Source organism: Phalaenopsis equestris, unplaced genomic scaffold (assembly GCF_001263595.1).
Source record: "Phalaenopsis equestris unplaced genomic scaffold, ASM126359v1 Scaffold000140, whole genome shotgun sequence".
Taxonomy (NCBI): Eukaryota; Viridiplantae; Streptophyta; class Magnoliopsida; order Asparagales; family Orchidaceae; genus Phalaenopsis; species Phalaenopsis equestris.
This window is the reverse complement of record NW_018164582.1, coordinates 1,009,788-1,022,078: the sequence shown is the minus strand read 5'-3', so window position 1 is coordinate 1,022,078 and position 12,291 is coordinate 1,009,788. Positions and strand designations below refer to the sequence as shown.

General features: G+C 45.6%; 2 protein-coding genes and 1 long non-coding RNA gene across 12 annotated transcripts in view; 2 read left to right on the top strand and 1 right to left on the bottom strand.

The window, feature by feature from the left end:
* Positions 1-12,291, top strand: part of LOC110021718 — a 45,484-nt gene that overhangs the window by 17,170 nt on the left and 16,023 nt on the right. The window lies entirely within an intron of this gene.
* The window catches only part of LOC110021716 (phototropin-2-like), a 39,487-nt gene that overhangs the window by 11,237 nt on the left and 15,959 nt on the right, over positions 1-12,291 (bottom strand). For all 9 annotated transcript variants that reach the window (XR_002293685.1, XM_020720318.1, XM_020720319.1 and 6 more), the window contains 2 exons: positions 2,992-3,041; positions 1,708-1,814 (listed from right to left, as the gene is read on the bottom strand). Coding sequence is in view for 8 of the 9 variants with exons in the window: in XM_020720318.1 (XP_020575977.1) it covers positions 1,708-1,814; positions 2,992-3,041 (157 nt within the window). In the remaining variant the exon portion in view is untranslated. The remainder of the gene's footprint in view (positions 1-1,707; positions 1,815-2,991; positions 3,042-12,291) is intronic.
* Positions 5,867-8,753, top strand: LOC110021717. Its single transcript, XM_020720327.1, has 2 exons — positions 5,867-6,003; positions 6,050-8,753. Exon 2 carries the CDS (start codon positions 6,316-6,318, stop codon positions 6,985-6,987), a length of 672 nt encoding a protein of 223 aa, XP_020575986.1. The 5' UTR covers positions 5,867-6,003; positions 6,050-6,315; the 3' UTR covers positions 6,988-8,753.

The following is a 12,291-nucleotide window of genomic DNA, read 5'->3' as shown; positions in this document are numbered from 1 at the left end:
ACAGATATATTTATTTCGCATTTTGTCACAAAGTGAAAAGCCACTCATCCGCCTGATCATTCTCATCTCGACAACACTTAACTTAGTATTATGCTTCTCTTTTAAAGGCCAACATTCAGCGCCATGGAGCACTGCAGGTCTCACCACCGCCTTATAAAATTTTCCGTTCAGTCTAAGTGATAATTTTCTATCACACAAAAGGCCCGAAGCATTCCTCCACTTCAACCAACAAACTTGAATACTTGAATTCTACTATTAACATCCCCATCTATATCACCCTCGCTTTGAAAAACTGACCCGAGATATTTAAATCCTTTAGGGTTTTAGGATATGTGGTACTTTTCTATCGCTTTTAAAGGCCAACATGCAGCGCCATAGAGCATTGCAGGTCTCACCACCGTCTTTTAAAATTTTCCTTTTAGTCTAAGTGGTACTTTTCTATCACACAAAAGGCCCGAAGCATTCCTCCACTTCCACCAACCAACTTGAAGTCTACTATTAACATCCTCATCTATATCATCATCGCTTTGAACAACTGACCCGAGATATCTAAATCGTTTAAGGTTTTAGGATATGTGGTACTTTTCTATCGCTTTGAACAACCAACTTGAATTTTACTATTAACATCACCATCTATATCACCATCGCTTTTGAGTTTATGAATATTATAAGAAAATACACTTATGTGCTGTAGGATCATTTGTAATGCGATTGCATGCTTTGCTGCTTTGTTAATAAAGACATGGTTAAGCCCTATCCTATCTCTTTAATGTTTTAGGATATGTGGTAGTGATTCATTTTTAAAACTGGTGTCAAAGGTTGTGGATTTGAATGTGTAATGATATGAGATTGTTGAATATGGAAGTAATCATATAGGTAAGTTTTTTCCCTGAACTTGTGGTGCTCATGCTTATTTGGACTGAGTCAGACATGAGAAGTTGGGTTGGTGAACCTGAGTTAAATAGTTATACACGTAAATTTGTCCTTCAATTTGCTCGCATGAACTAACACCAGAACACAAACTTCTCTCTCTCTAAAGATCAGTCGAAGTTACCTCTCTAGAAAAGTAGGCTGTTTATTTATAGAATTGAACTTCTACTACCATTTAGTATGTACTTGTTGAAAATTGAAGTAATCATTGATTCTTGACAGCATAAGTGTCAAGCTTATTCCTAACGTAAGAGTGCATTTGAATATAACTCACAAATGGATGCCTTAGGTTAAAAATTTAAGGAAGAAGGAATAATGCAAAAATTTGACAATATCCTCATACGAGTTTGATAGGCAATGATATAAGTATGCATTTAATTTATAAGGAATACACTAGTCATGAGATCCTCATACTAAAAAGTTTGGGAATATGCATGATAAAGCATGAAGCGCTGTCTTAAAGGATTAGGATTTTCAATTTATTTGCCTCACCTTGTTTTTAAAGATCCAAGTTGAAATTTAAAAACGTGCTAAGGGGGTAGAAATGTGTGGGTGAAGAATCTAGTGCCGTGTAAATTTAATAAATCGACTTTAAAAAAGTATAAAAAAAACTTACAAATTAGGTAACCTTTTTGAAAGTGCAAGGATTTATTGTAATTTGCTAAAGAAGATGAACTAAAGAAGATTATGAATTCCAATGTATGTGATTGGCCAAACAAAAGGAAGACAGTTGCAAAATTTTCAAAAATCAAACTTCTAAAGCAATATTGAACATACTTGGGGTTTAAAATGTGTCAGAATCGATAGATCAAAATCCATCAACATTATATGTCCATTTTCCTGGAGTAGTATATTCTCAGGCTTTAAATCGCGATATATTATTCCTGTATCGGACAAAGGTAAATGTTACTTAGAGAAAATAATTGTTATTGGAAAAATGAATTTGAAGATTCAAAATAGCATAAGTAAACATTCATTCCTATTCAATTTATGAGCATGAATATTTAAAATAACATATCTAAAGATTTCCTCTTCAACTTTCAAGAAAAGTGTATGCTGGCCTAGCAAAGTAGAGGTCTGGAAATTCTTATAAACAAAATGTGAAGAATGGTGGATTTGCATTAGCCAATAATAGCAACATTATTGCGACAACTACATATCAACGTCATTTATTTTTCAATTATTCCATTGCAATCACTGAAGCTAGGTATGCATAATTCAAAATTTCTTGACATAAATTCATTCAAATTAGAATTAGCTAGAAAGGTGGCAATAAGTAGTAAGTCTATGCATATGGCTTCATCATTGCAAGTTTCTTATCTGTTTATCCATAGCTTTCAATTAAGCTTGGAGTAACATCGATTAGGTTTTGCTGTGTAAGTTGATTAGAAATTGCTAGTCAATTCTGCTGTCGAAAGAACAAAGAGCAGCAATCACTGAAGCTAGGTATGCATAATTCGAAATTTCGTGACATAAATTTATTCAAATTAGAATTAGCTAGAAAGGTGGCAATATGTAGTAAGTCTATGCACATGGCTTCATCATTGCAAGTTTCTTATCTTTTTATCCATAGCTTTCACTTAAGCTTGGAGTAACATCAATTAGGTTTTGCTAAATAAGTTGATTAGAATTTGCTTGTCAATTCTGCTGTAGAAAGAACAAAGAGCATCAGTTAAAAGAAAGCGCAAGCATACCTGCTGGTGTTGTCCCACCATTTATGGTCACTTCTTTTCGTGCTTATGAAGGTTTCCCAACTTTATTATGTGGCTTTATATTTCAAAACTTTGGATTACCAGTTTGAGGTTTAATTTAAAGGTCATGCGAGCCGACATTTTTAGGGAATCTTTCATGCAGTATTGGAGCTGAACTAAAATAAAAGAAAGAACACAACCATAAATCTGTATCTGACATCTCTTTCTGGACAGAAAAAAACATATCGTGCGATCTGTGCGATCTATTCGTTGCGCTTATTCATTCCAGAAATATTAAAGGGGAAGACAAAGATGGAACTGCTGCGGCATTCAGAATAATATGAATCTCTTCGAATTAAAAAAATGATACCTAGACAATGAAGGTATTCCAGGCCAACAATAACTTCAGCAGCATAAAACCTGGAACAGGTTAGAACAAATTCAACTTTTAAGTAACTTTGATTTAAATTATGTGAAAATTTTATGAAAACATGTCTCACAGCTTTGTGGATTTTCTTATTGTGGAATTGAATACTCTTTTTTTTTTCCTCCTTTCCTTTTTATTTGGCATGAGAATTAAATTACTTAGTGTCAGTTTAGTCAAAGCTCATATACGTTTGGAAAATCAGAGCTAACGGATTAAACATTATTAAGCATAGAAATGCAGTATGGTGTGAACTTAAGTTGAAATAAAACCTCTTTTCTTTATGAACTTTTGGAGGAGCCCAATTGAGATTTTGCAGTTTGATTCGTACATGATTATCTTACATTGGGATTTACTAACTATTTGTTGTTGTGAAAAATATGGTAGGCCATTCAGTAACCTAGTGGCTGGAAAATAAAATAAATCTTCTTTTTGGCCGACAAATTAAATTAAAATTCTTCAAGCCTTTGTTATGCCGGCGTCTAAGAGCAATTTAGCTTTTTATTAGTTATTATTTTTGGGGTATAAATGGGGCTTACTATGGTTAGGGTTAGGGCATGCTATGAGATTGTTGTCTTGCGTCTTAGGGTTGTTTTGGGAGAGATCACTTACCTCTCAAATTATATGTGCTTATCTTTTATGTATTCGGATTGTGTTGTTTTGCGTTATTGAAGAAAAGATTTGTTTTCCTTAATTTCTGTGAAAAACTTGTCTGATTCATATCAAATTGGCATTGAAGTTTGATTTCTAGGATACCAATTACTGGAGCACAGCTTAGAGGCGATCTGGGAAGCAACGATCAGATCACAGGTCATTTGGGAAGCAATGACCGGATCGCGGTTTGTGGAATCTCGCGATTCAAAGCAGGGTTCACTGATATAGTTGCGATAGCTAACGACGGGATCGAGTGACTGAACCTCATGATACATCCAACTACATGATCAAGGCATACCATCGTGATCGCACCTCGTGAGACGACACGATTCGAACTAGTTGGAAATCAACAACGGGATCACGACCGACAGGGTGTGCGTTGGTGAACCAACTGTGCGAAACAATCTTCATTCGAGTTAACTGGGAAGCCAACAATGGTATCCCGACATATAACAGCTCCCCTAATCGAACCTCGTGATACCATCACGATTTGAGATAGTTGGGAAGCCAACGACGGGATTGCGGCATAAAGGAGTTTCAAATCCTTCATAGGAGTAATGTCAGCCAAAAAAATAGAGGCTCTAGAGGAGAAATTAGAGTGAGAAGTGAGCAAAATCAGATAAAAAATATAGGAGCGTTTTTTGTTCATAGAGGAATGACTCTGGTCCATGGAGGGGAGATTCACAACCTTGGAAGAAATGATGAGGAAGAGCTTGTAGTTTCACACAAACCCGCCTCAATACACCGTGAAATCGAGCGATGGCGTGGGGGGCGACCACATACTACAATAAAAGAATTAGTGCGACATTTGTGTAGTGTCGTTGCTTTAGGCGAATTTCAAGTCCCGAGATCGTTCTAAGGAATTGGAATCGGACTCGAGCAATTGCACTTGGAAGGAATAATGTGACATACAGAAGACTGGAACGAGTGCATGCTGGTGGGATTTTTCGAAGGAGTCGGGAGTGGATTCGAGCTGCAACGTCTAGATAAAGTTGCGCGACAGGCGAAACATGACGAATTACGATTTGGGTCTGGAGAAGATCGATTCGAAAGATTTTATCCTGGAACAGGGAATCATGGTGAGTGAGACCCCGATGGAGGGTTGCATCCAACTGTATCATTGCCTTTTGTTGTTGTAACCTTCCAGGGGGAAGGTAATTCAGAAGTAATGGTGTGAACATGATGGGTGAAATAGAGCAGGAGAGGGTGTGAGGGACTGATTTTGACACTACAGAGTGTTCGGAAGGGAGACAAGATGGGGGTGCTTTGCGGTTACCCCAGTTTGTGCAAGACTTTGGTAAAGCTCAAGATCATGGTGACGGCAATTCAAGATGCAGGGCTGGGTTTCTGGATCAAGTTGTATTGCATGGAAGAGAGCCGTAATACGAAGTTAGCAGAGATTACGACTATCAATGAGCTATTGAAGGAGTTGTTTGGGACTGCGATATCTTGAAATCATGGTACCAATAGGTTCAGATGTGGCGAAGGATGTGTACGTTTGCATTTCAAACTCATGAATGTCACTACTAATTTCTGATTAAATGAAAATGATTGTCAGATAAAGATGCCACATGGGAGTCAAACAACTTGATTCAACAATAATTTTTTTTCCCAGATTGAGGACAATGTGTCTTTTTTGCGAGGGAAGTGTTGTTGCGCCGACACTTAAGGAAAATTTAGTCTTTTATTAGTTATTATTATGAACTATAAATAGGGCTTATTATGCTTAGGGTTAGGGCATGCTATGAGATTATTGTCTTGAGTTTTAGGGTTAAGGTTTGGGAGAGGTTGCCTACCTCTTGAATTGTAGATGCTTATCTTTTATGTATTCAGATTTTGTTGTTTTGTGCTATTAAAGAAAAGATTTGTTTGCTCTAATTTATGAGGAAAACTCATCCGGTTTGTGTCAGCCTTCTAGCTAGTGACAAAGTCAATAGTTTATGCTTCTCCAACTTTTTTTTGCCTGATTAATCCAAATAGTAACTGGCATGGGAGCTTTCCCGGGTCGCAGCAGTGTAGCTGCTACAATGTCGGGGATGGGGTTTTGTAGCTGCTACAGTACTGTGGTCCAACCCTTCTGCCCTTTACTTTTTTATTTCTCTCCTTCCCTGTTTTTTTATGATTCTCTTATTTTATTTCTTACCTATTATAGGCTTGCCTTTTTTATTTCTTCCTTTCCCAATCATTACCTATTATATTTACAAATTACCATTATATATATGTTTTGTTGAGTGCTTTAGGGTGCAGATTTGGATGGGTGCAGATTTTTGAGTGTTGCCTTTGAGGCGCTCTTCCCCTCCGGAGGTTGTACACAATGACGAGAAGATACTTCGGCTGTAACTCGTTTGAGGTGGTGACCGTCTCCAGGTGGTGCTATGGCTATAGGTCAACAACGACGAGACATTTATCCTTCTGCAGCCCCTCTGACCCCACTTCCAGAACCGCAAACTATCTTCTCTACTGTCGTCCTGGCCTCCATCCTTCTTCTTGCTGCCTCCCAGGCATCTGTCATCTTCTCTTCTATCGCTAAAACCTTTTCTGACCATCCCTTGCTACTGACATCCCCTTCCGGGTCTGTCCCTGCTGTTGTCCAGCGATCGACACCTATCCCCGCTGATGTCCAACTCCCTTGGACTTCGGTGCCTGCTGCAGTCCATACCCCGCCATCGGTCTACTGTTTCCCCAGGCCACCGCAACTCCCTTCTGCCACCCTTAAGCAGTCGCCAACCCGTTTCTAGCCACCACGCTGGTTACCCAATTCTTCCCCGCCGACGTCCAGTTGTTGTACAGTCCACCGCAAGCACCTTTCTACTGCTATCCGGTCCACTGCCGTACCTCACGCCACATTCCCCTTGGTGGACACCAATGCTTGTTGCAGTCCAGACCCCGCCATCGGTCTACTACTGCCTCAGGAGACCGCAACTTCCTCCCGCCACCCTCCAGCAGTCGCCAACCCTTTCCAACCACCACCCCGACCACCCGATTCTTCCCCGCCGCCGCTTAGTTGTTGTTCATTCCACCGCAAGCACCTTACTACTGCTATCCGGTCCACCGTTGTACCTCATCCCCCCTGGTGGACACCGGTGCCTGCTGCAGTCCAGACCCCGCCATCGGTCTACTATTGCCCCAGGCCACCGCAACTCCCTCCTGCCACCCTCCAACAGTCGCCAACCCTTTTCCAACCACCACCTCGTCCACCCGATTCTTCCCCGCCGCCGTCCAGTTGTTGTTCATTCCATTGCAAGCACCTTCTTATTGCTATCCGGTCCACCACTGGACTATAAATAGGGCTTATTATGCTTAGGGCTAGGGCATGCTATGAGATTATTGTCTTGAGTCTTAGGGTTAAGGTTTGGGAAAGATTGTCTGTCTCTTGAATTGTAGGTGCTTATCTTTTATGTATTCAGATTTTGTTATTTTGTGTTATTAAAGAAAAGATTTGTTTGCTCTAATTTATGAGGAAAACTCATCCGGTTTTTGTCAGCCTTCTAGCATAGTGAAAAAAGTTATGCCTCTCCAACTTTTTTTTGCTTGATTAATCCAAATTATAACTGACATGGGAGCTTCCCCGGGTCGCAGCACTGTAGCTGCTACAGTGTCGGGGATGCGATACAGTACTACGGTCCAACCCTTCTGCCCTTTACTTTTTTGTTTCCCTCTGCTTTTTTCATGATTCTCTTATCTTATTTCCTACCTATTCTATGTCTGCCTTTTTTATTTCTTTCCTTTCCCAATCATTACCTATTATATTTACAAATTACCATTATATATATGTTTTGTTGAGTGCTTTAGGGTGCAGATTTGGATGAGTGCATATTTTTGAGTGTTGCCTTTATGGCGTTCTTCCCCTCCGGAGGATGTACCCAATGACGATAATGTGCTTCGGCTGTAACTCGTCTGAGGTGATGATTGTCTCCAAGTGCCCGGGTGATGCTATAGCTGTAGATCAACTACGACGAGACATTTATCCTTCTGCAGCCCCTCTGACCCTACTTCTAGCAACGACAAACTATCTTCTCTGCTGCCGTCCTGGCCTCCGTCCTTCTTGTTGCTTCCCAGGCATCTGACATCTTCCCTGCTATCGCAACTCCCTCCTGCCACCCTCCAGCAGTCGTCAACCCTTTTCCAACCATCGCCCCTGCCACCCGATTCTTCCCCGCCGCCGTCCAGTTATTGTTCATTCTACCGCAAGCACCTTTCTATTGCTATCCGGTCCACAGTTGTACCCAGGCCAACTACCACCCTGCCATCGGTCTACTATTGCCCTAGGCCACCGCAACTCCCTCCTGCCACCCTTCAACAGTCGCTAACCCTTTTCCAACCACCACCCCAGCCACCCGATTCTTCCCCTCCGCCGTCCAGTTATTGTTCATTCCACTGCAAGCACCTTCCTATTGCTATCCAGTCCATAGATGTACCTCAACCCCACCCCCCCCTCCCCCTTGGTGGACACCGGTGCCTGCTGCAGTCCAGACCCCTCCATCGGTCTACTATTGCCCCAGGCCACCGCAACTCCCTCTTGCTACCCTCTAGCACTCGCCAACCATTTTCCAACCACCACCCTAGCCACCTGATTCTTCCCCGTCGCCGTCCAGTTGTTGTTCATTCCACCGCAAGCACCTTCCTACTGCTATCCGGTCCACCCCCCTCCCTCTTGGTGGACACCGGTGCGTGCTGCAGTCCTGCCCCCACCCCTCCTCCCCCCTGGTGGACACTGGTGCCTGCTGCAGTCCAGACCCCGCCATCGGTCTACTATTGCCCCAGGCCACCGCCACTCCCTCCTGCCACCCTCCAACAGTCGTCAAACTTTTTCCAACCACCACCCCGACCAACCAATTCTTCCCCACCACCCTGATCACCTGATTCTTCCCCGCCATCGTCCAGTTGTTGTTCATTCCACCGCAAGCACCTTCCTACTGCTATGTGGTCCAACCTCCCCCCTCCCCCCTCCCTTCTGGTGGACACCGGTGCGTGCTGCAGTACAGACCCCCATCCCTCCTCCCCTCTGGTGGACACGGGTGCCTGCTGCAGTCCAGACCCCGCCATCGGTCTACTATTGCCCCAGGCCACCGCTACCGGCCACCACAACTCCCTCCTGCCACCCTCCAGCAGTCGCCAACCCTCTTACAATCACCAACCCGACCACCCGATTCTTTCCCACCAATGTCCAGTTGTTGTTCATTCCACCGCAAGAATCTTCCTACTGCTATCCGGTCCACCCCCTCCCTCTTGGTGGACACTGGTGCCTGCTGCAGTCCAGACCCCCATCCCTCTTCCCCCCTGGTGGACACTGGTGCCTGCTGCAGTCCAGCATCGCCATCGGTCTACTATTGCCCCAGGCCACCACAACTCCGTCTTGCCACCCTCCAGTAGTCGCCAACCCTTTTACAACCACCACCCCGACCACCCGATTCTTCCTCACCGCCATCCAGTTGTTGTTCATTCCACCGCAAGCACCTTCTTATTGCTATCCGGTCCACCCCCCTTCTCCCCTCTGGTGGACACCAGTGCCTGCTGCAGTCCAGACCACACCATCGGTCTATTATATTCCCAGGCCACCTGCCACCCTCCAACAGCCGTCAACCCTTTTCACCGCAAGCACCTTCGGTTTGCTGCAGTTGTTGTTCATTCCATCGCAAGCACCTTCCTACTGCTATCTGGTCCACCATTGTGCCTCATCCCACCCCCCCTCCCCTTTCCCTCTGGCGGACACCAGTGCCTCCTGCAGTCCAGACCCCGGTCTACTACTGCCCCAAGCCTCCGTCTATTATTGCCCCAGGCCACCGCAACTCGCTCCTGCCACCCTCCAGCAGTCACCAACCATTTTACAACCACCACCCCGACCACCCGATTCTTCCCCACCGTCGTCCGATTGTTGTTAATTCCACCGCAAGCACCTTCCTACTGCTATCCGCTCCACCCCCCTCCTTCCCCCTGGTGGATACCGGTGCCTGCTGCAGTCCAGACCCCACCATCGGTCTACTATATTCCAGGCCACTTGCCACTCTCCAGCAGTCGTCAACCCTTTTCCAACCACCACCCCGGCCACCCGATTCTTCCCCGCTGCCGTCTAGTCATTGTTAGGCCACTGCAACTCCCTCCTACCACCCTCCATCAGTCGCCAACCCTTTTCCAACCACCACCCTATTCTTCCCCACCGCCATCTAGTTGTTGTTCATTCCACCGCAAGTACCTTCCTACTATCATCCGATCCACAGCTGTGCCTCATCCCCCCCTCTACCCCTGGTGGACACCGATGCCTGCTGTAGTCCAGACTCCGCCATTGGTCTACTACTGCCCCAGGCCGCCGCAACTTCCTCCTGCCACCCTCCAGCAGTCACCAACCCTTTTCTAACCACCACCCTTACCTCCCGATTCTTTCATGCCGTCGTCCAGTTGTTGTTCATTCCACCGCAAGCACCTTCCTATTGCTATCTGGTCCATCGCTGTACCTCATCCCCCCTGGTGGACATCAGTGCCTGTTGCAGTCCAGACCCCGCCATTTGTCTATTATTGCCCTAGGCCACCGCAACTCTCTCCTGCCACCCTCCAGCAGTCGCCAACGCTTTTCCAACCACCACTCCGACCACCCAATTCTTCCCCGCCGCCGTCCAGTTACTGTTCATTCCACCGCAAGCACCTTCCTACTGCTATCCGGTCCTCCCCCCTCCTCTCCCTTAGTTGACACCAGTGCCTGCTGTAGTCCAAACCCCGCCATCGGTCTACTATTGCCCCAGGCCACCTCAACTCCCTCCTGCCACCCCCTAGCTGTCGCCAACCGTTTTCCAACCACCATCCCGACCACCCTATTCTTCCCCACCGCCATCCAGTTGTTGTTCATTCCACTGCAAGCACCTTCCTACTGCTATCCGGTCCATCGTTGTACCTCATCCCCCCCCCTCCGCTCTGGTGTACACTGGTGCCTGCTGCAATCCAGACCCCACCATCGGTCTACTACTGCCCCAGGCCACCGCAACATCCTCCTGCCACCCTCCAGCAGTCGCCAACCTTTTTCCAACCACCACCCTGACCACCCAATTCTTCCCCGCCGTCGTCGAGTTGTTGTTCATTCCACCGTAAGCACCTCCCCCCTTCCCTCTGGTGGACACCGGTGCCTGCTGCAGTCCAGACCCCGCCATCTGTCTACTACTGCCCCAGGCCACCGCAGCTTCCTCTTGCCACCCTCCAGCAGTCGCCAACCCTTTTCCAACTACCACCCTGACCACCCGATTCTTCCCGGCCATCGTCCAGTTGTTGTTCATTCCACCGCAAGCACCTTCCTACTGCTATCTGGTCCACCATTGTGCCTCATCCCACCCCCCCTCCCCTTTCCCTCTGGCGGACACCAGTGCCTCCTGCAGTCCAGACCCCGGTCTACTACTGCCCCAAGCCACCGCAACTCTCTCCTACCACACTCCAGCAGTCGTCAACCCTTTTCCAACCACCACCCTGACCTCCCGATTTTTTCCCGCCGTCGTCCAGTTGTTCATTCCACCGCAAGCATCTTCCTACTGCTATCCGGTCCATCGCTGTACCTCACCCCCCATCCCCCCCCCCTGCTACCGGTTTCTTCCTAGATGGTCGTTTATGTATTTTGTGTTGCTTTATATCTTATATTTTCACAGTATCAACTTTTCATTTCCATTTTCATATTTGTTGTCGTTTATTTCATTTTCGCAAGTCTCATTTGCACATTTTCAAATTTAGTAATAGTCTCGTTTGCACATTTTTAAATTCAGTAATAATAATTATTATTTTTATGGCGGTTTGAGCTTCCTCCGGTATCATTTATTATCAAAGCTAGCTCAACCCTAGTTCTATCCTAGGGTCCCTAGCATCTGCCCCTACCCAAGCCATTGACAAATAAGGTCGAAGCTCCCCCAACCCCGGTAGATTGATGCAGGAGCTTCTCCGGATCGCGGTGCTGTAGCTATTGTAGTGTCGCAGACGCGGTATTGTAGCTGTTGTGGTACCTTGGTCCAACCATTCTCTCCTTTTCTTTTTCATTTCCCTCCCTCTTCCCTTCCTTTTCCATGATTCTCCTATTTTATTTCTTACCAATTCTATGCCTTTTCTATTTCATTCCTTTTCCAAGCATTACCTATTATATTTACAAATTCCATATATATATATATTGTTGAATGCTTTAGGGTTCAGTTGTTGAAGTTGAGCGCTCCAAGCATCCCCATTGTCGACAAGGATCGCTACTGCTGTCGTCGTCTGATTCCATTGACGACGGCGCTTTCTCTCATAGTCGTCTCCCATAGCCGATGACATCGCGGCTGTTTCCTCGCTCGCTCCTGACGAACAGAGCCCGACAACGCCCGGTTTGCTTGCTTCTTTGCAGCCCGCCAAATTGTTTCTCTCCTGACTGTGACCATCTTGTCAGGGAGATGGCCTCGATGCTTCGTCCTATGCAAATGCCCTTGCCAACGACTTGCTCTTTTCTGCTAGTGCCCCTCCTCCAGGTTCAGAGCCTGGTTTTGCTATCGATAAGTCCTGCAATGTTCCACAATCGTTTCACGAGGCTCTTGAAGGTGGAGGTGATCACACTTTTATTAAAAAACTTGGAAAAAAAAGAAAACCTGCACT

Coding starts and splice junctions, on each gene's coding strand:
- LOC110021717 (XM_020720327.1), top strand. CDS start 6,316: ATGTCCAACTCCCTTGGACTTCGGTGCCTGCTGCAGTCCATACCCCGC.